At 42.6% G+C, this 24,887-nt stretch overlaps 1 protein-coding gene across 2 annotated transcripts in view; it reads left to right on the forward strand.

Moving 5' to 3' along the window:
• Nucleotides 1-1,949: 1,949 nt before the first annotated feature.
• The window catches only part of LOC127008937 (ectopic P granules protein 5 homolog), a 31,259-nt gene continuing 8,321 nt past the window's right edge, over nucleotides 1,950-24,887 (forward strand). Inside the window, exons 1-31 of one of the 2 annotated variants that reach the window (XM_050881438.1) lie at nucleotides 1,950-2,104; nucleotides 2,919-4,349; nucleotides 4,970-5,251; nucleotides 5,378-5,560; nucleotides 5,680-5,835; nucleotides 7,329-7,441; nucleotides 7,687-7,927; nucleotides 8,218-8,358; nucleotides 8,704-8,931; nucleotides 9,183-9,302; nucleotides 9,796-9,944; nucleotides 10,381-10,480; nucleotides 10,679-10,809; nucleotides 11,192-11,335; nucleotides 11,751-11,928; nucleotides 12,404-12,640; nucleotides 13,302-13,465; nucleotides 14,028-14,193; nucleotides 14,746-14,877; nucleotides 15,228-15,298; nucleotides 15,804-16,066; nucleotides 16,617-16,813; nucleotides 17,118-17,260; nucleotides 20,957-21,134; nucleotides 21,241-21,438; nucleotides 21,688-21,819; nucleotides 22,250-22,348; nucleotides 23,013-23,168; nucleotides 23,476-23,659; nucleotides 23,957-24,172; nucleotides 24,506-24,666. In XM_050881438.1, coding sequence (XP_050737395.1) covers nucleotides 2,066-2,104; nucleotides 2,919-4,349; nucleotides 4,970-5,251; nucleotides 5,378-5,560; nucleotides 5,680-5,835; nucleotides 7,329-7,441; nucleotides 7,687-7,927; nucleotides 8,218-8,358; nucleotides 8,704-8,931; nucleotides 9,183-9,302; nucleotides 9,796-9,944; nucleotides 10,381-10,480; nucleotides 10,679-10,809; nucleotides 11,192-11,335; nucleotides 11,751-11,928; nucleotides 12,404-12,640; nucleotides 13,302-13,465; nucleotides 14,028-14,193; nucleotides 14,746-14,877; nucleotides 15,228-15,298; nucleotides 15,804-16,066; nucleotides 16,617-16,813; nucleotides 17,118-17,260; nucleotides 20,957-21,134; nucleotides 21,241-21,438; nucleotides 21,688-21,819; nucleotides 22,250-22,348; nucleotides 23,013-23,168; nucleotides 23,476-23,659; nucleotides 23,957-24,172; nucleotides 24,506-24,666 — 6,333 coding nt within the window. In that variant the 5' untranslated portion in view covers nucleotides 1,950-2,065. Of the gene's footprint in view, nucleotides 2,105-2,218; nucleotides 2,395-2,918; nucleotides 4,350-4,969; nucleotides 5,252-5,377; nucleotides 5,561-5,679; nucleotides 5,836-7,328; nucleotides 7,442-7,686; nucleotides 7,928-8,217; nucleotides 8,359-8,703; nucleotides 8,932-9,182; nucleotides 9,303-9,795; nucleotides 9,945-10,380; nucleotides 10,481-10,678; nucleotides 10,810-11,191; nucleotides 11,336-11,750; nucleotides 11,929-12,403; nucleotides 12,641-13,301; nucleotides 13,466-14,027; nucleotides 14,194-14,745; nucleotides 14,878-15,227; nucleotides 15,299-15,803; nucleotides 16,067-16,616; nucleotides 16,814-17,117; nucleotides 17,261-20,956; nucleotides 21,135-21,240; nucleotides 21,439-21,687; nucleotides 21,820-22,249; nucleotides 22,349-23,012; nucleotides 23,169-23,475; nucleotides 23,660-23,956; nucleotides 24,173-24,505; nucleotides 24,667-24,887 lie in introns of those variants that run through there. The other variant, XM_050881439.1, reaches the window with a different exon arrangement.

Here is a 24,887-nt window from a genome sequence, read left to right on the forward strand (position 1 = left end):
ACTATATAACACTTCGTCTGAATGTCCGTGCGTCTGCAGACCTGAGAAATTACCTGTAAATATTATTGTGTGCCACATACTACGCCTTAAACGTGAATCTTTGTACTCTGGTGACTGGTGGACACACACACACACACACACACACACACACACACACGAACCCAGCAAACACGGTGTGGGCGGTCCTATGTTTAGTGCATGGCCGTGGGTCGCGGGTTTGTTTGCGCGTTCAGGCCCTCCAGACGTCAGCCTCCATCAGGTCAATTTCTGGTGTTTTGTGGCACCGTCTCGTGTGTGGCCAAGCGTCGAGGTTCTCTGTTATTCTGGCGCGAGTCAACCACCATCATTTCTCTTTCCTTATTATTTTTTTCTGCAGCACTATTACCTGTCTGCCCACGCGTGTAGGTTCCCTTTTTTTCTGGGGCGAGTCAGCAACCGTCATTTCTCCATCATTCATTTCCGCCACAGTGCGAGGCCGCGGCTCCGCTCAACAGTTAGTGAAGGACTCTTGAAACACCCAGGCCTTAATCAGGGAGGTGCGGGGCCCCGACACCTGACCGAACAAACACAAGGCCGCCGCGCTAACGATCAGGCAGGCCGTAAGGCGGACCCGCACGGCACACACTGGGCTTTGTGGGCCTGTGTTTGTTATAGGACACACACACACACACACACACACACACACACACACAGGCGGCAGGGCCCTGCTTGGAATATTGTCCGCAGGGTCTTACTCCGCCACCACTGAACGTTTTGTAAAAAAAAATTAAAGCTTATTTTTGGTATATTTTACGTACAAGATGAGTTTCCTTTTCCTCCTATACATGAAAGTAACTCTAAATCAGTTATGTTGATACCTACCGGGGCTTCCCCACCCAAACCAGTTGTCACATAAAGCAGTTGGACCAGACGACTATAAAAAAATACCGCTTTCACCACCACAATTATACCCTTTTAATATATCTGTTACCGCTGCTGCTGCTGTTACCGCCAGCATCTTGCAGCCGTGTCAACTCTACAAAATTCATCAGCTCCGGCAGACCATGATGATAATTATTGTAATTGTTGAAGGATTAGTATATGTAACACCCCGCCAGTAATTTGATGGCCTAAAGTAGAATGCAGGGTAGTGGTAGTCATGATCAGCTGTTAAAAAATGGCATACACACCGTGCCAGGTAATAAAAAGCAGCAACTATATCGGTTTGTAAGTATATGAAAGGGATGAATAGAGGTGACCTTACAAGAGTAGTCATGCCAAAATTATACATTTACAATCAATGAAAAAGTTGTAAGGTTTTGAGCATTCGCTATGGCTGCGCGTTGTCTTGGTGCTCACATCCGTCTCATTGGCTCTTGAGCCTGTGGTAAGAATCCATATTACCCCGGGACACAGGGCAGGTGTGACATCCGAGATACCTCAGTTTACGCAATTTACCTTCCTTAGATTTCCCGAGGTATCCATTAATCGACTACCGAAAACGAGGATGAACAGCTGGGTGAGTTGCGCGCCGACTCCACAGACCGTGATTCGAACCCGTGCTCTCCTTTTTTTTTAAGAAGCATCGTAACCACTACAAAACGGAGGCTCAGGGAGGTAATAAACAAGATCATGGTTAATGTTGGTAAGAAATGAAATGGTAAATCTTAAGAATAGCGGCTCCTAGCGGTTGCGCATTTAGGGCACGGTGTGTTTATGTCACAAGGGGTGTATTTTTCCGCGCGGGCTCTTCCCTTTCTTCACCCCGGAGCTCGCAGTCTCATCGCCCATCGACTTGGAAGAAATCGTGAGGCCAGCGTGGAAAAATACACCCCTTGTGACAAACACGCCTGTCCGCTTGTCAAAACCCCGTCGTACGTGCTAGAAATGTAATTACCACCACACCGTGCCCTAAATGCGTACCCGCTAGGAGCCGCTATTCTTAAGATTTACCGATGAAACTACAGCAGAATATAATGTGGACGTGACACAGGTACTGATATTCATCGTACATCATCAGCAGCACCGCCGCACGACAATGAGGCGGCTGGCGTACGTTTGTTTACATCAACCTCAGTAACAGCTGATGGCGGAGGCAGTAAGGAGGCCACGCAGCCGCTCCAAGGTAAGGCTGGAGAATCAATGGCTGGATGCACTGTGCTGTTGAGTGGCATGCAAATTATAACCTTCATGATGTTAAGGAGTGTTGTGTGACGGCGTGTGTGCGTTGGTTAGGCGTGACAGGCGTGGTAACAAGGGGTGGTGTGAACTGCGCCTTACCTCTCGCATGACGCTGTACTGTGCCTTTGTTTTTTGCGTGCACGTGAGGGTGAGCTGGCACGGGCTGGCACCTTTGTCCTCCCCGCCACCACTGTCATGGCACCGCGGGGACGGCAACGCGGAGACACAGCGATGGTAGTCTCGTGCATTGAAAGACGTTACGTAATTAAAACTGTAAAACTTAAAAAAAAAAAAGTTAGACATTTCACTGATTCACAAACTTCATCTGTTATGATGTTTTCCTTCACTGGGTTTCTGTATTTTTATTCCTAATGAGTACTTTTTTTTTACAGTAAAGGAACTCACTGGCAAAAAAAAAAAATAATAATAATCTGACCTACAATCTTAATCTGTTATGTTTTCCTTCACAGGATTTCTATATTTTATTCCTAATGAGTACTTTTTTTTACAGTAAAGGAACTCTCGGGCAAAAAAAAAAAAGATAAACTCGCCAATGACTGCCTCGGTAAAAAAAAAAGTTTAGAAGAGTGGCCAAAAGAGAAGTCAATATTGGGTGGAGTGGTGTCATGATACTCTCCTCATGTATTAGTTGTGGCTTAATATCAAGAAGCTGAATACATAGTGCCATTATTTTTACTAAACTATCATTCAAATCAAACCCATAATTAACTCCTCTCTTTATCTTCTTTATATTCCAGAAAGTGGTGAAGTCAAAATATGAAGATGACAAAACAATAACACAGAACAAGGAAAACGGTAGACTTGATGAGCTTTTGGATGAGTATGAAGACACTACGATCCCAGAGGTGGAGGGGAGCAAGGAGGGGCTGTGTGTGGAGCAGGAGGAGGATCAAGGCACAAGACATCCCCTCCCAACACATGCCAATGAAGACAAAGAAGGAACATGTGAATCGGAAGCTGCGAATGAGGAAGAAAGAGTTGAAAATGGCCCAGAACTTAATGAAAATGTTGCATCATCCTGTGAGAAAAAGGAGGGAGAGTGCACGGTGCCCTCAGCTCCTAGCTTTGGGGAACTACAGCAAGAGTTGACGAAAATTGATCCCTATCTTGAAGCCCAACGTCAACTAAAGGACTTGGCAGTTGCAGATGCTGAGCTGTGTGTTCCTCAAGCAGTGCACAAGAATAGTGATAGTAAATTGCAGTATAATGTAGTGACTCATAGTGTAGAGGGGGGTAATAATGTATTGGTGGATGGTGAGAGTATTAATGTTCAGCCCAGTGTACCAATGTTTGAGGACATGGAGGGGCATCTGGACAACAGGACAGTATTAGAGGAAAGTATTGTTGATGAAGCTGTTGAACAGGAACCTGCTGCCAAGACAAAAGTTGCCCTCTCAGAAGAATGTGAGGTTGAGCCAATGACTGAGGTCCAGCTTAGTGCGCTCTACCAAAATCATGAACTTGAAGAAAACGAAGCCTTCATTGCACACTTCATTGACCAGGAGAGGAACACACCTCACTTGGAATTCTTTGAGCTTGTTCTAGGGTACCTGAGAGCAAGAACAAACCTGATTGGCATCCAGAAGGAGCTGTCCACCCTCCAGGAAGACTATGAGAGGCAGAAGAAGAACATTTGGCTATTTGAGAAGCGCGCCGTCACAGAGGAAGGGGAGTGTGAAGACGGTGCATTGCTCACCATCAGGCATGAGTATGAAGTTGCATGCTTTAAGGAGGAAATTTCTGAACATGTCTCAAAACTCCTAAAACAAATGAGGGAGCTTCTAGGCAACTCCTATGCCCTTCACTCATATGAAGCTGAGATGTGTAAGCTTCAGGTGGAGAACTATATGCAGAAGGTCCTGAGTGATTGCAAGGACTTCACGGAGCTTCCAAGGAATGCCAGGGTGTGCGGAGCCAGCAGTCAGAGGGAGCACCGCCCACACCTCCACCCTCACGTTGAAAAGCTACACATCTGCATCAGCGTCCTGTTTGCATTCCAGCGGCGAGGGGTGAAGGACCACCAGTTTGTGAGGGACAGCCGCCAGTGGCTCACAGACCTGGTGGCGGTGCTGCTGAGGGTGGCAACACGCAGTGACCACCTCTTCCTCCTGAACCATGTCCTGAGGTGCCCTGCAGGGGTGGGGACCTGGGCTCCTTCCTACATACAGGTGAGAATGATCAATTAACCCCTTTGAAGTTGCTAAGTAAAACTTTGAAAGCCAGCCAGTTTTTAGTTGTAATGAATTGCACCTATTAATTTTTATCATTTAGTGTTTTTTTGTCCCTAATAAGAAGCCATGCCAATATTTTAAGAACTTTTGAAATTGATTTTTTATGTAATTGCTTATAACAACATATAAGAAATTTTAACTTACCACAGATGTTTGTATACAGATACTCTATTTATTTAATATAGATGGGATTTTGAAATACATAGTACCTTGTAACCAAACTTCATTTAACCATTGTTTTAATGGACTTGCTCAATGTAATTTTGCTAAGCATACTATTTCTTAGGTGTAATGCACTCATAAAACAAGGTTCGCCTGTACCTTGGTTTCAGAAGGGCTAGAGCCGATCACACTGACGTGATCTTCTTGATGTAAATAAAACCCACACTGGTTGACGATAGAGTTATCATCTGCCAGTGTGGGTTTTATTTACAAGTTTTTACTGTATTTGAATAGGAGATGCAAAACAATGAATATAGCAAACCACACTGGAAGAGTAAGTGAAAGGGGAAAGAAAGAGGTGTATTTCTTTCAACATAACAAACTCTTCTTCTCAGGTTTGGGGTGAGTGGAAGCATGACAGCAGCAGTGGCATGTTGGGTTGCTGGCCATTGGATCATGCCCTCACCATCCTCTCCACCATTGTAAACCCAGTCACTGCAAGAGAAGACTTCCTCCACCACATCAGGCACACTGCACTCCCTTCTGGGGGGTCAGGGGAAGGGGGTGGGGTTCAGGAGGGGGCGGACAATGTGTGGGTGGTGGTGGACAGCTCAGGGGAGGAGGAAGAGGACCCAGCTAAACTATGGGCTGCTTTCACTGAGAATGATGTAATTCAGGTAGGTTGTACTTTTTTGTTTTTTCATTAATGCATAAAATCTTTACTCTTTTAATTACTTATAATATTGTAAAGGAGTCATTCAAGTAAACAATGTTCAGAACACAATTTGTTCCCTTCACTCCAGATCCTGAATCAAGTGCCATTCAAAGAGATATTCCAACACATGCTGCTGGTGGAGGAAGAGGATGGGACAGGGACACATAAGTACGATGTGACGCAAACTTCCCATAGCGGCCTCCTCAAACTGTTTGCCTTTGCCCGATGCCTTATTGAGCTCTTCCACAAGGGGCTCACCACCTACTCTCAGGTGAGTGTGAAGGATCCTTTTGTATTGGGGTGTTAGGTAATAAGTGAATTATTTTAATTCAGAAAATGAGCTTACAATAGGTATCTGTGGTACGTAAATGATGTGCCTTCCCCATACAGTTGCGTTACCGAGGAGCCACCAAGAGGCTGTGTCGTCTGCTGCGTCACACTGTGGAGCATGTGACTGACCATTGGCAGGGTTGTCTGGCGGCCCACCAGCAGAGTAATGATACCCTTGGCCTGGCTCTGGCTGCACCTCAGTGGACTGCATTACAGGTATGCAGCAGTGCCCCATGTGCACCCACACATCCACCATGCATGCACACAGATTTGGTACAAGTAGGAGTTACATATTTGTGATCAGCAAGTTAGTTTATGCTTGGTGATGACCACAAATTACAGTTATATTGCAGTATTTACAGGATTGGTTTGGAAACTGTAGTATAGGCACCTGATTCAATATGCATTGATTAAAAAGCATTCTCATTTAATTGATATATCTGCATTTGTGGGTGCTGTATTAAACTGACTTCTGCTGCTGCCACCCCCTAGAGCAGGGACTCCCAAGCTTTTCCTAGCACAACCCCATTTAGCACTTTCAACTGTTAAGTGCGACTCCAAGTGTGTGTGTGTGTGTGTGTCTATATATATATATATATATATATATATATATATATATATATATATATATATATATATATATATATATATATATATATATATATATATATATATATATATATATATATATATATATATATATATATATATATATATATATATCCCAAGTGTTTATGTTTACTTCTACACTTACAGCACTATTGTGAATTTTTAGTCGAGTAATGATGGATTATTAGAGCGTTTCCGTTTCTTGGCGGAAGTTTCAGATGGTGTCTTTAACAACCTCTCCATAATAGCTGTACTCGTATTACTAAATATATTTCAATTAATGTTATTAATCAGCAATGTAAATAAAATATTTTCAAAAGAGTAACGCAACATCATCACTTCTCTTCCCATGTTGATACCTCCTTTGCTGCACAATATCATAGCATTGCACCACCTTACCACACTAAAACGCCACATAAAATTGCGGTTCACGGGAACTTACCTGAGGGAGCGAGGGTGGAAGCACAAGTGAGTGCTCTCAGCCTGCTCCTGCACTGAGGTTGATTTGTTATGTGAATTTAATTTAATCAATTTTCAAGAACCATGGAAGTGAGGATTCTTTTTGCATATATACCAAAGATTTACAGATGCTGATGATAATGAGGATGTGAAATTTTTGGAATAAATTAGTAAATAGGGAGATAAAACGAAATTTAGATTATGCGAATTTCATGAAGATGTAAGAGCGGGGAGGGTAGTAAGGGAGTGAGGGAGAGGGGGGATTGAACGGTCAGTCGTGGCTCGTGTAAGGGTGCTTGAAGCAATTATCTGACTTGTTATTTTTTCTCAATGAAAGTACTATACAGCACTGAATTTGTCATGGTCTCGTAATCCCTGCTTGGATACTTCGTACCACCCAGGCCTTAATTAGGGGTACCTCAGCGCCCCCACTGACCCCATGACCTCTTTATGACCCCACATAATGAGCATTCCGACCCCACTTGGGGTCCTGACCCCTGGTTTGGGAACCCCTGCCCTGAGTGAAGTTCCCGCCAGGGAACAGGGCATTGGAGATATAGATAAATGTATTAAATTGTTAATGTTGAACTGATTCACATTAAGTATGTAGTATATCTTATTGAAACGTGTTTTCTTTGCAGGTGGAGTATGACCAGTTGTTTGAGGCAGCGGTGACCAGCATCTTCAGCAGCCCCCGCTCAGGTGCATGGCAGTTCCTGGCTGTCATACCCTACGGCAGTGTGTCTCTTACTAGGTTAGTCTGTCCACTTCTTCCCTTTTCTCACATTGATTTTTGTCTTGCCTTCAAGATGATACATCTCATCTCGCTAAACTTTTTCTCTATCTCTGTTTCGTTTCTCATATCTTGTTTTGTTCTTCTCCATGTGTTTGCCTCACCTTGCATATATGTTATTTTGTCTTTCTGCACTGCATGTCTAAAAGGCTAATTCACTGTTAAATGGTGCAAAGCAAGTTAATCAAGCATTACTCTCATCACAGGCTGTGGAAGATTGTATACAAGCTGCACGTGGGGATGAAAAAGGAGTCGATAGAAGCAGCCAGTAAGAACATGATGAATCGCACGGCAAGTCAGTGGGCAGAGCTGGTGGCACATCCAGACACTCGTGGACAGTTCCATGACTGCCTGTTGAACCTGGAGGAAAATGAAGGGTTCTACCTCCTCTCAGCGCTGGCCAACATGACAGTGACAAGGGAGCCAACAGAGAGTGAGTTTATACAGGTGTGTGATACTGTGAATGTGTTGCTTTTCTGGGCGGGGTGTTATACTTATGAGATTGAACATTTTTTTTGCATATTTTCAAACCATGGAGGAAGCTAAGATACTGAGTCAAATTTTCTGCTATAAATACAGTATGAATAAAATTAACGCCTCATAAGTAATCTGATGTCAGCGTGAGAGACAAAATCTTAGTAAGGAAAATAAGGTTGTAGGTTGATAATGTCATGTAGCATGTATGTAAAAGTTATCTTAAGGCAGTAAAAATTTAAGGTTAACCAATTGTGTGGCAGGTGGTGGTGAGCAACATCTTTGAGGCGGCCTTTGTGAACGAGGGGACCCGAGAGGCACTGTGTCGCAGCGGCCGGGACCTGCTGGCCACCGTGGCAAGCACCCACCCCCCCATCCTCTCCCACCTCCTCACCACCACTCAGGTCTGTTGGGAGGCAAGAAAGTCAGCCACCTTTCCCATAATCTCCTTTAACCTTCTGAATTACCTTTACTTGCTTAATGGCTATAGAATGTGTATCTAAGTAACGTATATAATTGCCACTAGTTTAAAACGAGTAAATAAGAGAAGAATGTACTTACCTTTATTGTATGGATGATTTTGAGGAGCATCTTTTTTCATTGGACTAAGCAGTTTTCTAATTTTTTTTTTAAGCTTGTCTTGATTCATACTCAGAGGGAAAAGTAGGTATGGTTTTAATAATGACAACAGTGTACAGTCATGGTGGTAAAGGCTTTCAGTAAACCTTCATAAACACAACCCTCCACAGGAGAAGATCATACACTTGGGAAGCATGGCGCTGTATCTGTTCCGAGCGCTGCCCATCGAGGTGTGGCGGCCCAGCAAGGATGACGTGACCTGCATGTCCCACTGGCTGCTCTTCATGCCGCCTGCTAGTGTTGAGAACCAGCTGGCCCGCATCATATTGTCAAGGCTCAACTGGGGGGAGAATGAGGCCAAGACCAAGCTGTTCTTACCCCAGGAGCTGCATCAGAAGGTAGGATATCAAGTTAAGGTTCATACAGATGTTATTATAGACAAAATGTGAGTTGTAATTTAAGGCATTAGCTCTTTATTGCTTGTTTAGTCTTAGAAACATTTGTTGCTATTGTTCATTAATTGTTTTAGGTACATATTTACAGAAAAGAAAGTGAGAATATGTTGATTCTTTTGGCAAGCATGAGTTGATCTTTTCACGCATTCCTTTTATGATAAGCACAAAAAACAAGTTACAAATTTTCCTCCAAGGTGGCGCTGACAGTCCTGGAGGCCCACCTCAAGATCTGCCGTGACCTGTACTCAGGGAACCTTCTGACGGAGGGGGTGAAGCAAGTGACAGCAGTGATGTATACCACTTCCCCTGAGAGGGTGAGCAAGAACATTGTATTGAGTGTCAACCTGGAGGCTTGTAGGAAGAAATCATAAAGTGTGGATTTGGAGATATATAGTAAAATGGATGTAGGCTGATTTAGCTTCAACTTGGTGGATTTAGGGCCATTCTTACAGTCGTTTCCGAATGTTCGGAAGACGGTCCCTAACACGTTCGGGTGGCTTCTACAGTAGTAGTAGTAGTACTAGTACGACTACTATTACTACTACTACTACTACTGTAGAAGCCACCCGAACGTGTTAGGGACCGTCTTCCGAACATTCTGAGACAACTGTAAGAATGGCCCTTGGGCTGTGGCATGGGTTTGGTGGGGCTGTTGTAGGGAATGTCTATTCAAGGCAAGCTTAGTGAGCATAACTACAGAGGTTGGGTGTCAGCAAGGGGGTTAGGGAAGATCGAATACACAAAAGTACATGCATGAAATAGCAAGGTAAACAATAAGCAGATGTGCAGATTGTTCATGTTGGGCAGATGTTTTTCCTGTGGTCATGGGAGATGCTAACACGTCTCCGCCTTCACCGCCTGGACCAATCCGAGCCCTTGGTACGTGCTGCCCTTGCCTGCCCTGCCTCTCTGCTGGTGGACATGCCAGATCCTACATCCATCACCATCACAAAGGCGTAAGTTTGACCCTTCACCTTCCTTAACCTGTCCACTTTGATTGGAACGAATTAGGCTTTCATTGGTAGCCTGATAACATTTACTCCCTCCCAGGTCTTTCTCTGCCTCTGTGGTGGATAGTGGAGTGTTTCCCATCTGGTATTGGTATGCTGGATATCCTCTCCCAAGGTGCATGACTACATTTTTCTTCATTGAATTCTAGCAGCCACTTTTTTATCATTCCTGTAGCTTGGTGATGTCTTCTTTTAGGAAATCCTGCAGTCAAGGGGTTAACCTGTATCATTAAATCATGGGGACTGTTGGCATGATTTGTGTTTGAGGGGGATAAAATTATGGGGTTTTCCTCCATCACTGTCACTCAAGCATAAGGAGCCCCATTTATTAAGTTTTTGAGAAGTATTTTACGTTACCCAAATATGTGTCTTGCTGCTGCAGATCCATGATGCACGTGGTGAAGCATGGCATAATGGATAAGAAACCTCTGGCTCTCTATGCTGCCCTTCTGATGACCACCTGGGGACATTCTCTGCCTGAGGTGAGACTCATGACAGTTATTTCCTTATCATTTGGCCAAAGAAAAGGGGCAGTTGTGGTACATTTATGTTTGATGCGATTGATTTGTTGCATTACTGAGTGGTTGCAGTCTATTTTACTAGATAACCTTTTTCCTCTATTTTGTTAATGTGATTTATTTATTGATTTATTTATATATATATTTTTTTATCATGACCAGATCTGTGAGCATGGTGTGGAGTGCATGCATGAGCTGGTGGTGCAGGGGAGATGTGAGGCTGTCATCCATGCCCTCGGACACATCACCCCACTCTTCTTTTCCCAGCCAGAGGACTTGATCACCAACACAAAGTAAGTGGTGAACAAGGAGAGTTTTTATTCTTATGGATGTTTCCAGTGTATTTTTGGGTTCTGAGTGGTGACTTTTGTGTAGAAATTTGTTGTTCCAATGCTGGAGATTTCATAACATGATCTGGTATTAATTGTTCAAACCTTAGCAAGTGCATTACTTAATGGGAGAAGTAATGCTTTCCTGGAATTGCTGATGATTTAATGTGCTGTGGTGGAAAACCGGAACAGGGAAAATTAGAACAATTCTTTCCCTTGAGAAGAAAAAGGTGTCAGTGATATATAGACAGATTGTTAATAGAAAAAATAAGTTATACACTCCAAATTATCTTTTTCATTCATGTCTGCACTCAGAAAGACTGATTCATTTCAAAATATTTTACAGGTTCATGTTGGCAATCCAGAAGTGCCTGGCAGCCGACCAGTCGTACATCACCCTTGCCAAAAGCCTCGTCTCCACAGCACCGCCAGGCAAGATCCTCACACTCTTTGCTGCCATGGTCGTCCATCACATCAAGGAGCACAAGAGGTGGGTCACCCCCTGCACTTCATGATTGGATTTTGATGGAATCTGTGTTGAGCTTATTGATAAATGAGTACCTGGGAAAACCTGGGAAGATAAACTGTGGTGACCTGGATGTCACACTTGCCCTATGTCCCTGGATAGTGGGTTCTTACTGACACCAGGCTCACCAGCATGACAATACAGTAGTTTGCTATCTTTAAAAACAAGCTGCAGAAGTCTAATGAATCCCTGCCTGCATCTCGGGTATTATGCTTTTATTGTAAGATTTTTAGGAACCTGAACAATATGTTAGCCAAAATGTAGGGGGTCAGTTATCATTGATCTTGTTTTCATTACCCTTTATCTTGTTTTTAAGCATCATTTTATGCAAGGATGTAAAACATTGAAGGGCGGTGTGAAGATGCCTTGATGTCTACAGGTACAGCTTTGCATCTGGAGCGCCTGCTGTGAGGTTTTGGCTACAGATGCTCATAGGGGTGCCTGAGTGGGTTCACAACTGCTCGGTACTCTTCCTGTTGGACACCATCTGCCAGCAAGCCTTTGTACACCCAGTCTGCTGGCAGGAGGTTCTTAGGGCATTCTCTGAAGTCATGAAAGTAAGTGGAGATTTATGGACCACATGGCACTGTGTATTCTTTTTCCATAATGACATGTTTTTTATGTATTATTATCACCTGCCTTCACATAGTAAGGAGGATGAGACTGTTTTCATCATAGTTTGTCTTTCGGTCTGTTTGTATAATTTTTTCCTCCCTTATTATGTCTCTCTGAAGCATTCATCTAAGTGGCCATATTGCCTCTTTTGGCTCCTCACTCCCCTTTCTAACAATGATGACTATGCTGGTTTATATTAATATGATAAATACCCTTGGTATTGGATCTTGCACATAAAATTGTATTGCTTTCTTATGATTTGTAAGTACAAAGTGCAGTTTAACTTATGTGCAAGTCTTATAAAATTATTATCTTCACATTCATTTCCAATTCTGGCAATGATCCATATCTAAAGCCATTACACATAAACCCAGCTAAGAACAGTCACCACCTCATCTTTTTCCTGTTATGTGCCAGAGCCCTGAATACCAGCACACTGGTGGAGGAGGAGTGTTTGGCCTGTTGTCATGGCTCACTGCTGGCACCACCGCCCCAAACTCCTTGCTTGTGCGGCCTTCAGCACCCCAGTACCCGTGGTACACCATTGCAGTACTTACGCTGGAGACTCAGCAGGAAATTACTTCAGGACTATGGAAAAGCCTCCTTGTGGAAATGTTTAACCACCCAGACAGTGGATTGGAGCAAGCACTCAAGGTACCAGTATTATTTTGCTTATTTCTGTCTTAGTTTGCTCTAAACAATTTCCAATGAAGTTTAGAATCTAAGAAGGTTTCTGTATTATTTGTTACCTCATGTTACAAGGGTAAATTTAATGACCATGAATGTGCACTCCCTGAAATTATTATTATCTAGGGTAGTAACAGCCATTAGTCCTATTCAGGACAAAGGCCTTTCCCAATGTTTTCTGACTGATGTTAGTGTACTCCAGCCTGCTCTGACTCTTTTTTTTCTGCTTATTTCTTTTCCATGGTCTAGGTTAACACTAATTGTTTTACATAGGTATCACTTTATAGTAACTATAATCTGCTAAGGTATACCATTTTTAATAATTATTGTAAGAATACTCATATATTTAATTTTATTATACCATTGTTGTTACAAGCTACTGGTTCAGTATTCCATTTTTGTGGAAGGATTGTATACAAGGCCACCAGAGATATGAAGAGAGATCAATAGATAGCTAGGAAATAGATGGATAGGTGGATTACTGAATTGATAGATTGATGACAAAAGGTAGAAGTAGATTGAGATATAAAATTAATTGTAAGATAGATTGACAAATAGGGTGGTAGGTAAATATTTAGATGGATAGGTGAATGGAAATAAATGTACCACCCAAGAGTCATCATTACAGAAGGTACAGTCAGACTTGGGTCTTGGTCCAGTATTGTCAAGCCTGCTCAACATCTACCGTTGGGGCCAGCAGGTGGTGGACCTCCCAGCTGACCACCCAGCGCTGCCCCTCACCCTGCAGATGTACTTCCTGCTCCACCTGGCACGAGTGCCCCCGCAGCCAGGGTCAGTACTCAGGTTCAGTGTAATATTTATCAAGCAAATGGGGGCACATGCAGTTTGTTTCCTTTTTTTATGACACAGCTGCTTCCTGATGAAGTTGTTGCACACTTTTCAACCTCAGTGCATCCACATTGGGTGAGCCTGATGCCTATGATGAATGTAGGGCAAAGCCAATGAGGCTCCTTCATCCGAAAGGGGCAAGATCTTCCTATCCCATTTTTTTTCTTTTGGGTGCAGATGTGATATCTGCCTTCATGTGTAAGAGTAGTGACATGAGCAAATGTTTTAGGGTGCATTTAAGAGCGAGGCAAATATAGAGGTGGCACGGGAAGAAGTGAGCCAGTGTTCAGAGAGAATTGAAAATTTCTTCCTTGGCCTTGGGCTTCATTGAGTTTCCAGAGCTGTAGATTAGTAGATAGGTAGACTGCACTTAGTAATATGATATGCTCTCACTCTTTGACTTGTTATTTTGCTAGGTGTATTTAGACCTCATACCCTACTCTGTGTGGCAAGTTTGATTATGGATAATGATAGTGATACAGTGTACTATCATTTCTTCATGCAGAAAGTACGAGTGTTGCAGCGTTGTGTCTCAGTTCTACCAAGGGTATGTCAACTCTGTGTTCCTTGGCAAGATAAAGAAGAAAGTGGCAAGTTGTGCAGAGCATCTTGAGTCTGTCCTCAGCAAGCAGCAGGAGCAGGAGGAGGATGACAAACCAGCAAGCCCTCAGGTGAGGAGTTATTTCTCTTACTAAACATAGATAGTTAAGATTATAAGAAGCATGTACTTCTTACATATTTTAGATTATAAAATATTTATAAATGTGCGCTTTCAAGCTTATTTAGAAAGTCATTTGTTAAATTCATCACAAATTTAGATTAGAGTAAAAGAAACTTGGTCATATGAAACCTATTCCACCTGCTGAGTACTTAATGTAAGTTTGACTCAAAAATGCTGATTTGAAAATTAATTGTCATTACTTAAAAATGGATAGTAGATAATTTGATTCAGATATATAGCAATAGTATTCATTAATACCAGAGATGGTCTTGAAGTCATAGGTAATAAGTCTGCATATATCTCCTTTTGATGTTACTTCTCCATAATTAAAGAATATAATGACCAACCAGAAACAATTGCAGAATAGGCTTAACACTAACCTCTTGAGTGCCTGTAGCTACCAAGTGTGTGTTCCCAGCCAGAAACATTTGCAAATTTGGCTTAACCCTAACCTCTCGAGTACCTGTAGCTACTGAGTGTGTGTCCCCCGTCTCCCACCCAGCTCGGCGCAATGGCCCAGCTGGTGCGTGGGATGCAGGCGTGGCTGGAGGAGGAGCGCCTATATGAGCCAGGCGTGTACCTGCCTGCCCTGCCGCCCCACCTGCTGCCACACTACCTGGTGCAGATCTTCCAGGTAATGCAGAAAAGCCTATTATGAATTTGTTTACAAAGTAGTTGTTTTAGTAGTGATGAAACTGAGGGGAAAAAATACTTTGACATTGAAGTGTTAATGTGTGAATTGAGAAAATCCCAAAGACTTCAAATTTCAAGGACTGAATTTGATGGAAATTACTGTGAATTATCTCTGTGCACAGAATAATGTAAGGAGCCCGTAATTCTAATCTTCAGGTAACGGTAAAGTCGGAAAAAAATCCTGTTGTATTTCAAAATCAAGAAAATAACTTAGTTTTCAGAATTAGCTTTTATGATTTGAAGGATGTTTGCCTCTGACTTGTGTGGCTGAGAGTTGGCCTTCCTCTACAGGGTAATTGGGAGCCCTGGCCTGAAGCAGTCAATCAAAATGCCATAGAAGAGGATTGTCAGAAACTTCTCAAGTAAGTTGCATTTATTCAGCAGGATATTGCTTTTCATTATTTAACAAAAAATATTTTTATTTACAATTTTATCTGTGAACTATTGAAGTTATTCTTTATTCATGTGAACAATCTCATATTTGTCTATTCTCCCTAATCAAGCTAATCTTAGAACCTTTATTTAACATTTTTTTAATTAACAAAAGCTGCTTTAGAATATCTAAGATTTGAAAACAAATGGGGGAACGAATGTCACTGTTCTGACCTTAATCTAACCTGATCAACCCTTACCACAAACCTCTCACTCCCCCTCCCTTGAGTCTGGAAGCAGTGTTTACTCCATGCTCTGTTAATCATATATTCTCTCACTGTGACTCAGCTTAGCGACCTCACTAGTTTTCTTTCAGTGTATGTCAGCAACACTTCCTACTTTTATCCCTTTTAACCCATTCACACACATCTCACTCTTTGCCACCCACACAGCGTAACCTAATACTTTCATTCCTAACACCTCACTCTCCCTCAGAGTGTGGCGGCAGCACCGTAACGAAATTGGTGTAGGCTCAGCATCTCCATCAGCATCCCCGCAGCACAGCATCCGGAAAGACTCCACGAAGAGGACTGAGCACAGGGACTTTAGGGCAGCCATACTTAAGAGACTTGGCACTTACGAACCTCCTCAGCCGCCCCCACCCGTGCCCCCTCGGAGCCCACTCCACACCCCTCATCTCCCGGACAAGACTCTAATAGATCAGGATGCACTGCTGTCCCATGTTCTTCACTATACAGGTATTTATTGTTGGATATTTTATAGTATGTTATTGTAATATTCACCAGATAGCACATGATTGCTTTACTGGAATATATGATTGTTTATGTAAAGTGAAAGGATCTCAGCATCAGTGTGTAAAGACATGTATCGTAACCTATTCCTTTGGGTGACATCATCTCCCATGAGTGCTACAATTCTTTTCTTATTCTGAAAGAGCTCACCCTCCCATTCTTTCCCTGTAGTACATGAGAAATAACATCAGTCACAGTAAAAAGTATATCTGTCTTTGCATGGGCTAACAATGCTGGGTTGAGAGATTTTTGTATGTTTGGTGAGGCCCAGGTTTTCCCCACAGATTGGCTAATGAGCTCCAAAGCTCTCTCTAGGAGGGTACAATTTAGCTGGTAATCACAAGTCCAGCTCATGATCAAACTGAGTGAGTGAATTACACACACACAGACACTAAACTTGTGGTGCTTGGAGCTCTGTGGAGTAGGGTATGTATATTAGGAAGTTTAATTATTGAATTACTGAAACCTTGTAATCTTATAATTTGTGTACTTTCAGATCAAGTGGCAGAACATTCGCATGCTGTAAGCATGTGGTGTAAAGAGCTGTGTGCACTGGACTGTGTGTACCGGGAGGTATTGCCTCACCTCTGGTTCAATGCCAACACCAAGACTGTTCACACTACCAAATGCAAGCCTCCCAAGGTTGGGCGGCAGCAACCAGAGTGTTCAGGGGAAGCCAGCATTGTGTTGGAGGTGAGTAGATGCACTTTACTTAGACCTGGAAGTAATGATTTGCCTCTACAGAAACAAAACTGGGCAGGTGGCAGCACTCAGAAGGGGAGACTGGTGAAAGGAAGCAGGCAAGGGGTGGGAGAAAACATTTATATGTGTATTTGTTAATTAATATGATTATTGGTATATCGCACTTTTAATTTTTCTGGGCCCAAACATTACCAAATCAAAGACTGGAGGCTTTAATAATGTCAATTGATTCTCATTGTCTCAATTATATTTTCCATTATGTTTATTCCTGTTATTGTTGGATTAATTGTTTCAGTTCTCAGAGGCTCGACTGAATGAGAGAGAGAATGCACGAATTGAGCAAAACAGAGAACAGTCTGAGGCTGTGGTGCAGCGATGCCTCAAACCGCCGCCGCTGCAGCTGTGTCAGGCTGCCGTGAGTCTGGAGGCCATCATCACGTGAGTCCATGGCTGTGTTTCTCATAGCATTGTTCTGCCAATGTCATTTTATATCTAGTTCAGAAGTGATGGTTTTATTGGATAAGTGTAGAAAAGAAGTTAAAAAGAATGGAAATATGTACTTGGAAATATATGGATGAAGACTTATTCTGCTGCAGTCACTCTTATATGGAGTTCATGTTGGTATAGGGGATCAAAGATAATAATAACTGACCAAATATTGTAGTAGATCATGTTAATTAAAAATACCGGTATATAATAGATTGCATAAAAACTTTCCCTATATCATAAAAATGGGGATTAAGAATTCCTGTCAATTTCCGTGTATGACTTAGGATGTGACTAAATAGGATGTCGGTTCTATATCGCAGGAGATTGATATTAGGGAATGGTGACCCCCTATCTATTGTAAGTCAATGTACATGTTAGGTACTATCGTAAGCATTGCTCCTCGGGACACTCAGAATTGCTGGAGACGAAATTTGGCAAGGTCGCTCTTCCTCCCCCTCTGTCCCCCTGTCCCTCCTTATATCCCTGGGGACGGGAACTGTCAGGCGAGTCCAGGTGTGTGTGTGTGTGTGTGTGTGTGTGTGTAAGAGAGAGAGAGAGAGAGAGAGGGAGAGAGAAGGGGAATTGGAGTGAAGGAGGGAAGGGTTCTTCTTCTTCGTGTTATTATAATTATTATTATTATTGTTATTATTATTATTATTATTATTATTATTAATATTATTATTTTTAGTAGTAGTAGTAGAACGGCATCACTATCAATATCATTACCTTCATGATTTCTCTCTCTTATTCTCTATCCTCTTTCTCCTCTTCTTCTTCTTCCTCCTCCTCCTCCTCCTCCTCCTCCTCCTCACTTCCCTACCTCACACCTCCTCCTCCTAATCATCTTCCTCCTCCTCTCTTCCTACCACCTTCCTCCTCCTCCCTTTGTGTTGAATTTTCTCTCACACACTCAGCCACACCTTGTGTGCAATGTGTGTGTGTGTGTGTGTGTGAGAGAGAGAGAGAGAGAGAGAGAGAGAGAGAGAGAGAGACACAGCGTTGCCAAATTATCGTACTCATCGCATTGCATTTTCGTCGTTTCTGACCGATAACTATAGCAAAAAACACAAACCTCAATAAATAACAGTTTTAATGCTAACTTTGATGATTTCTGTCGTTATTTGTGTATAGGTACGAGAGTTTGAGGCTTAAAACATGGTAAATACGTTGTGGTGAATACGATAATCTGGCAACGCTGGAGAGAGAGAGAGAGAGAGAGAGAGAGAGAGAGAGAGAGAGAGAGAGAGAGAGAGAGAGAGAGAGAGAGAGACAAAAGTATGCGAGAGGATAAAAGGAAGGAAAGGGGAACTGGAGTGAATGAGGGAAGAATTCTTCTTCATCTTATTATTATTATTACTGTATTATTGTTATTACTATTATTATTATTATTATTATTAGTAGTAGTAGTAGTAGTAGTAGTAGTAGTAGTAGTAGTAGTAGTAGTACCACATCACTATCAATATCATTACCTTTATCATAATCATTAGTCAAAATATTATGCACTTATATTACACATCAAGGAAATGAACTTCAATCGCTGACCACTTATTTCTTTATTCTTAACAATAATTTCTCAATAGTGAGACCACCCTACCAGTTTTCTTATGATCTCTGGCTTATTGCAAAGTGTCTCCCATGAACTCTTTACGTGTTCCATTAGGGCCTGTGGAGTGCGCTCTCCAGCTGGATCCCATGAATTAACCATATTTCCCCAGACATGTTCTATGGGGTTGAGGTCGCAACCCCTACTGGGCCAGTCCAGGAGCTGCAATACATTTTGGTTCGCAAACCACTCCTGGACTATCCTGGCCATGTGTATGGGACTCCTGTCCTGGACAAATATGATTGGTCCAGGGTGGGCATGGAAATTTCTTTCTCACAGTGAGGGAAGAAAGAAGTCCTCCAGGATACGGAGATATTTTTCGGCTGTCAGCCTTCCCTCAATCTTCACCAAGTCGCCCACCCCGTGCATGGAGATCCAGCCCCACACTCCACATATGACATGGCTGCTCCTGCTTTCTGCATAGATGTTTCTGGCATCATATCTGAAGGGAAAATAGATAAAAAAAAAATCTGTCAATGGTTACTTTTTTTGTGTTAAAAAATACTCATGTAAGAACTGAGACTTGAAAGTATTGTAACTGGTATACAAATAATGATGTAGACTGTTAGCATGAATTGGGCTCTACTGGCCGACTGCCAAATGGTTTCTCAAATTCTTTTTGAGGTTAAACTATCATGTCAAAAATAATTTTAATTACATTTAAAAGAAAGAAAATAATTTTAATTCCAAGTATTTTGATATTAAAAGATATTAAAATACCTTGTGTTTTTCCTCCGCCATATGTTGATTCTCCCGTGGTCAGGCGACCGGAAAGTTTTCTCATCTGAGAAAATAACATTGGCCCAGAATCCCTCAGGGCGTTCTTTGTGTTGACGGGCGAATTCCATCCTGGCGCAGTGATGGAGGTCTGTTAGTCGCTCCTTCCTTGCGGCCACCCTGCTGGAGAGCCCCGCTGCATGTAGTCGTCGCCGTATAGTGGAGGGCGAGGTGTCGAGTTGGAGCCGTTGCTTGAGTGCTGTGGCATTACGGAGCGGGACGTCCCCCTCTGCCACCTCAACAATACGCTGGTCCACCTCCGGTGGTGCATGCTCAGACCAGCAAGCGTAGACCTGTACAGTCTCACAAAGCTTTTAAACCACAATTAAGAGTTGCTGGAAGGCTGAATCAAACATATAGTACAACTACCACCATCCTCGCTGTTTCTAGTATGACACTCTGTACGAGTTGTATTTATATGTACAGAGTGTACGTCGTTCTAGAAACAGAAAGTATTGTGGTAATGTATTTTTGATTCAGCTTTCCAGCAACTCTTTCTGTGTTAAAAACATTGTGAGACTGTACAGGTCTACATAATAATGGTCTGAGCATGCGAGTTCACTAGAGACCAGTGTTTGTACACAAAAGCACCAGCTTTTGACGATGGGACACCAAATAACACAACACCGGGTGCCTTCAATACCATGACATGCTCACCAACGAATATGGAATATCAAATTTGAGGCAGTGAATAATCATTTTTGGGGCAAAGTTAAATGATTTTTCTCTATGATATATTGATTTTTGAGTAGCATACAAAAAATAACCTAGTGTATTAATTTTCATGACCTAAGTATGAAATCTCATCACCGAAGATATTTCATACCCCAAAGTTTTTTCATACAACACCGGGCCACGCATGCGCAGTAAGGAGACAACATTTTTTTTCTGAGAGGCGGAAAAAAAGTAGCGATTATCGCTAGTTTGGTTTCAAAAGTAACGAAGATACCAATATATATTTAAATAAGTAGCGGATGGTCGATAATCTGATTTTGTTATCAGTGATAAAGTATGGCGATAACGCCCAGCTATGCACACACCTGGACTCGCCTGACAGTTCCCGTCCCCAGGGATATAAGGAGGGACAGGGGGACAGAGGGGGAGGAAATGCGACCTTGCCAAATTTCGTCTCCGGCGATTTTGAGTGTCCCGAGGAGCAATGCTTAAAATAGTACATGGCCTTCTCTGACTGTTGGTTGATTGAGCATCAGAGATTGATTGTGCAGTGAATGACATTAGACAGTGTCCAACTATACACTTTGCAGAACGTTGGTGAATAGATTCCGCAAAGCAAGATTCGAAGGGAGCAAGCAGACCATCTTTCAGCTCTTGACAAGTGGGCGGCAAGTGTTCTACCACATCGTTCAACTCACCTCTGAGGACACCAGTTCGTACCCGCCAGCCAAACAACTCATTGCCTCGTGTGCGGAGGTGCTTGGACAGGTAACATGAGATTCTATTCTGATTTACAATGATCTTGTCAGCCACTTGAATATTGCTAATGGTAAGGATGATAGCAACAGCTCATTAAATATAACGTCATCAACAGGAATTTGTTGATGGACATGGAGACTGTCAGGAGAAGCTTGCGTGTGAAGTGATGGAGTGGGGAGGGCAGGTGGGAGGGCTGCTGGCTCCTCACTTCACTCCAAGCGTCACCTCTACTGCCACCTTCCTCTCTCTCTACGCTTCCCTTGGCTGCCACGCCTCAGTATCCCCCGACCACACTTTCATGCTGCTCTCTAAGGTAAGGAAAATGCATTATCAATGTTCTTGTTTGCTTTTTATCTGCAACAGAGGTTAATTATTTTCTTTACTGATTATTTGCCAATCTTCTTAATTCATTTGTAACATACTTGATTTTTCTTGCATTGACTTTGTTCTTCTTAACTCGGTTTGATAGACTGAGAGATTTGAAATCATTAATTTTTTTTTGCACAAGTAGTCACCTGAGAGTAACTTTAAATGGTTTCAAGATTTTTTCTCTCTTCTTCAGTTTGATATAGAAAACTGGTTGTCAAGCACTCAGCCAAGTGTAAAGGAGTGCGGCAGACTGATGGAGAGTGTTGGGGCAGCCCTGTGTGCCCTGCTGCCCCAGCCCCAGCCCAGCTTGCTTCTGGTTCTTGAGGTAGTAGAAAAATAGGGAATAGGTGATGATGTAATTCAGGAATACTTTGTGGAGAATAGAAACTAGGTTACTTTAGTGATTGATTTATTGAGGTAAGGGGACATTTTTTTAAAGGGAGTGGTGGATTAGTGATCTGTGGGTACAGCCAAGCCTTTGGAATCTGACCCTGGCAACATGCAGTGCTAGGACTGATGTCTCAAACATCAAAATTTCTGCAGAATGGAAAACTAGCAATAAAAAAGATATCCATGTTGTGGTAAAAAGCACCAAACATTGTCCCAAGTAGAGACCATTGTCTGGTGAACATATGATAACCAATCACTGTAAGCAGTATTCATTGTATGTATACAGAACATCACACTGTTAATGCTTAGAAGTCTTTAAACTGTTTCCTTTCCATATAAAAAATATTAATTTTTGTCTTGTGCAGCTGTACAGAGTCCACCTGAAGAGTCTGCTTAACTACAAGTTTCCACAGCACTACAGTGAGGTGCTCAACATCCTGCTGCAGGTATCGGCCTCCACTCAGGTGAGCTAGTGCATTGTCTGGGTTCCCACACAGTAGGTAAAATTATGTAGGGAGCAGGAGTTAGAGCAGGGGTCATATGCCAGTTGATGAAGGTAAAGTTGGGGGCGTACTTGTTGCTTTGGCACTTATGTCCATCTCTTTGGCCCTTGAACTTGTGGTAAGTAAGAATCCAGTACCCTGGAGCACAGACCAGGTATGACATCCGGGTTACTAGTTTACCTTCCCTGGGTTTCCCTGGGTACCATTTATTGATAAGCCTGAGAGGGAGAATGAAAGCTAGTTGGGCTGTGCATTGATTCCCCAGACTGGGATTAAACCTGGGCCCATGGATTCAAAGCTAGTCTTACTAACTACTACACCATGGAGGTGTTAAGCCAGTGAGCAAGTACAAGAAAACCTGTATAAGTTTGCTCAATTGGGGCAGAGGGCTTTCCGACGAAACCAAAATACCGTAGGCATGGGAGTAAAATTAACACTTAACATGCTTGCATAAAGATATAAAGTATAATGCAAGTATAGAGAACCTTTTACTAGGATGTAGAGGCATTATAGTGGGCTTAAGATAACTTCTGAACACATTGTGCATGTTTCTGTAATTGAATCTATGAAGTCTATGACATTTTTTTTGGAGGAGATTTTGTTGACATTATTGTGGTTGATTCAGGAGGACTGTGGTGGGGTGAGTGCTGGGCTGTGGTATGACCTGATCAACTCCCTGGGGGTGGGGGTGGCCTGCTTCAGGCCAGGCATGGAGCAGCAGGCTGTTGTGCAGGCCATCAGGGGCTACGTGCAACACCAGACCAGGCTCTCACAGCCCATGGTGAGTAGTAGTCCTTTGCTCATCCTTACAGGAACTTGGAAGTATAGCATTGGGTGTAAAAGAATGTTTGGTGTGCATTTTCTGCCTTTACTTGCAGAATCTGTTATTTGGAGTGGGAATGATTCTTTAAGGAGAGCCATCATAATGCTACTTTAGTACCAACATCTTGATAGACTCGTGAAATTTCAAACAATGCTATACACTGAATGAGGCCTTGAATTTCTACCTCTAGAGCATTGCTCTTAGTTTTTAAGTTTAAGAAATATACATTCATGTTGGTGATTAACCAACTTTTCAAATCTTTAAGGTTGAAGACACATTGAAAATGCTGTCAGGCTACTTTGTGAAGCAGCGACTAGAGTTTGGTCTGTACGGCCTCTATCCTAAGTACCGGCTGCACATCCAGCCCATGTCCGTGTACCTGAGCCTCCTGTCCCATGCATACATTGTCACCACACTGCACAAAAGGACTGGCACCCCACAGGAAGATGGTGAGACAGCAGAGGGAAGGGAAACATGAAGGAGAATTTTGCAGATATCACTTTACTTTTGCCTTCATATTAGGATCATGATACTCACTCCTTAGGAAAATAAACGTGTACCATATAGTTTGGATTATACTGCTTAATAGTCACTGGTATATGCTGGTCATTCATTCATTGATGCAGTCCTATCAACAACCATCACATGTACTTTTACCTAAGCACTCATTAAAATGGTCACATGGCCTATTTTAAATTCCTGATCATCAATGATGGTAGTGATAATGAATTGTTTATCACCAACAGTGGTACAGAAGGTGTGGAGGACTGTGGAGGGTGTGTGGGCTGGATGGGTGGCCCCTCTGGGTGGCCAGGAGAGGCAGACGTGCCCAGCCTGGCTGCGTCACCTCACTCACGACCTTCAGCTGCTGCTTCCCTGGGCTCCAAGTGATGCCAATGCTGCAGACCCCATGGTTGCTATGTTTGCTGCCTGTGTTGACTACATGCATGAGCTGTTGCCTGGTAAGTGGGGGGTTTCTTTAAGCATCTCATGAGATATGGAACAAGAAGGGTTTAATCATTGTTGCAGGGGGTGGGTGTTCTGCCCTTAACCAGAACACACTCGTAGGAGAAGCAGCTCATTCCTATAACTGATATGGTCAACCTAAGCTCTTCTGACTAGTGAAAGTCATTTTGCCATTACACATATATAATATAGTTGAATATAGTAAGAAATTCCAAGACTAGAGAGCTGCTTTATTATGGTTCCACATACTTGTCATTTGAGTAATCTTTCTTCAAAATGGTAGGGCTACATTATAAGATTAATTTTTTTCCTCTGCTTTCCACTCACAGGTCAGTCAAGTGTGTTGTCCCTGCTGCTGGAGTACTACAGTTCCACATTTGCCCTGCGGGAAGTGAAGAGCCACGTTCTGGTGGTGATTCACACCCACCTGGCAGCCCTCCCATGGCACCACCTCAACCCATCCCTGCAGGACACCCTCATCCTGTGCAAGGTATGAGGATGCTAACTAAATTATCTCCGTGGCAAAGGACATGTTCTCTCATATGGTGGTCATACTGCTACCATATGATTAGTATGCATGTATTAGTGGTAGACAGATGAATATGGAAACAGATATAATGCTAATAAAAGAGTCATTATGATGTTATTTTATTGTGAATGAATTGTCGCTATTGAAGGAAAAACCACGATGTTTATATTTATTTTACCAAT

This window comes from Eriocheir sinensis, chromosome 39, assembly GCF_024679095.1.
Source record: "Eriocheir sinensis breed Jianghai 21 chromosome 39, ASM2467909v1, whole genome shotgun sequence".
Lineage (NCBI taxonomy): Eukaryota > Metazoa > Arthropoda > Malacostraca > Decapoda > Varunidae > Eriocheir > Eriocheir sinensis.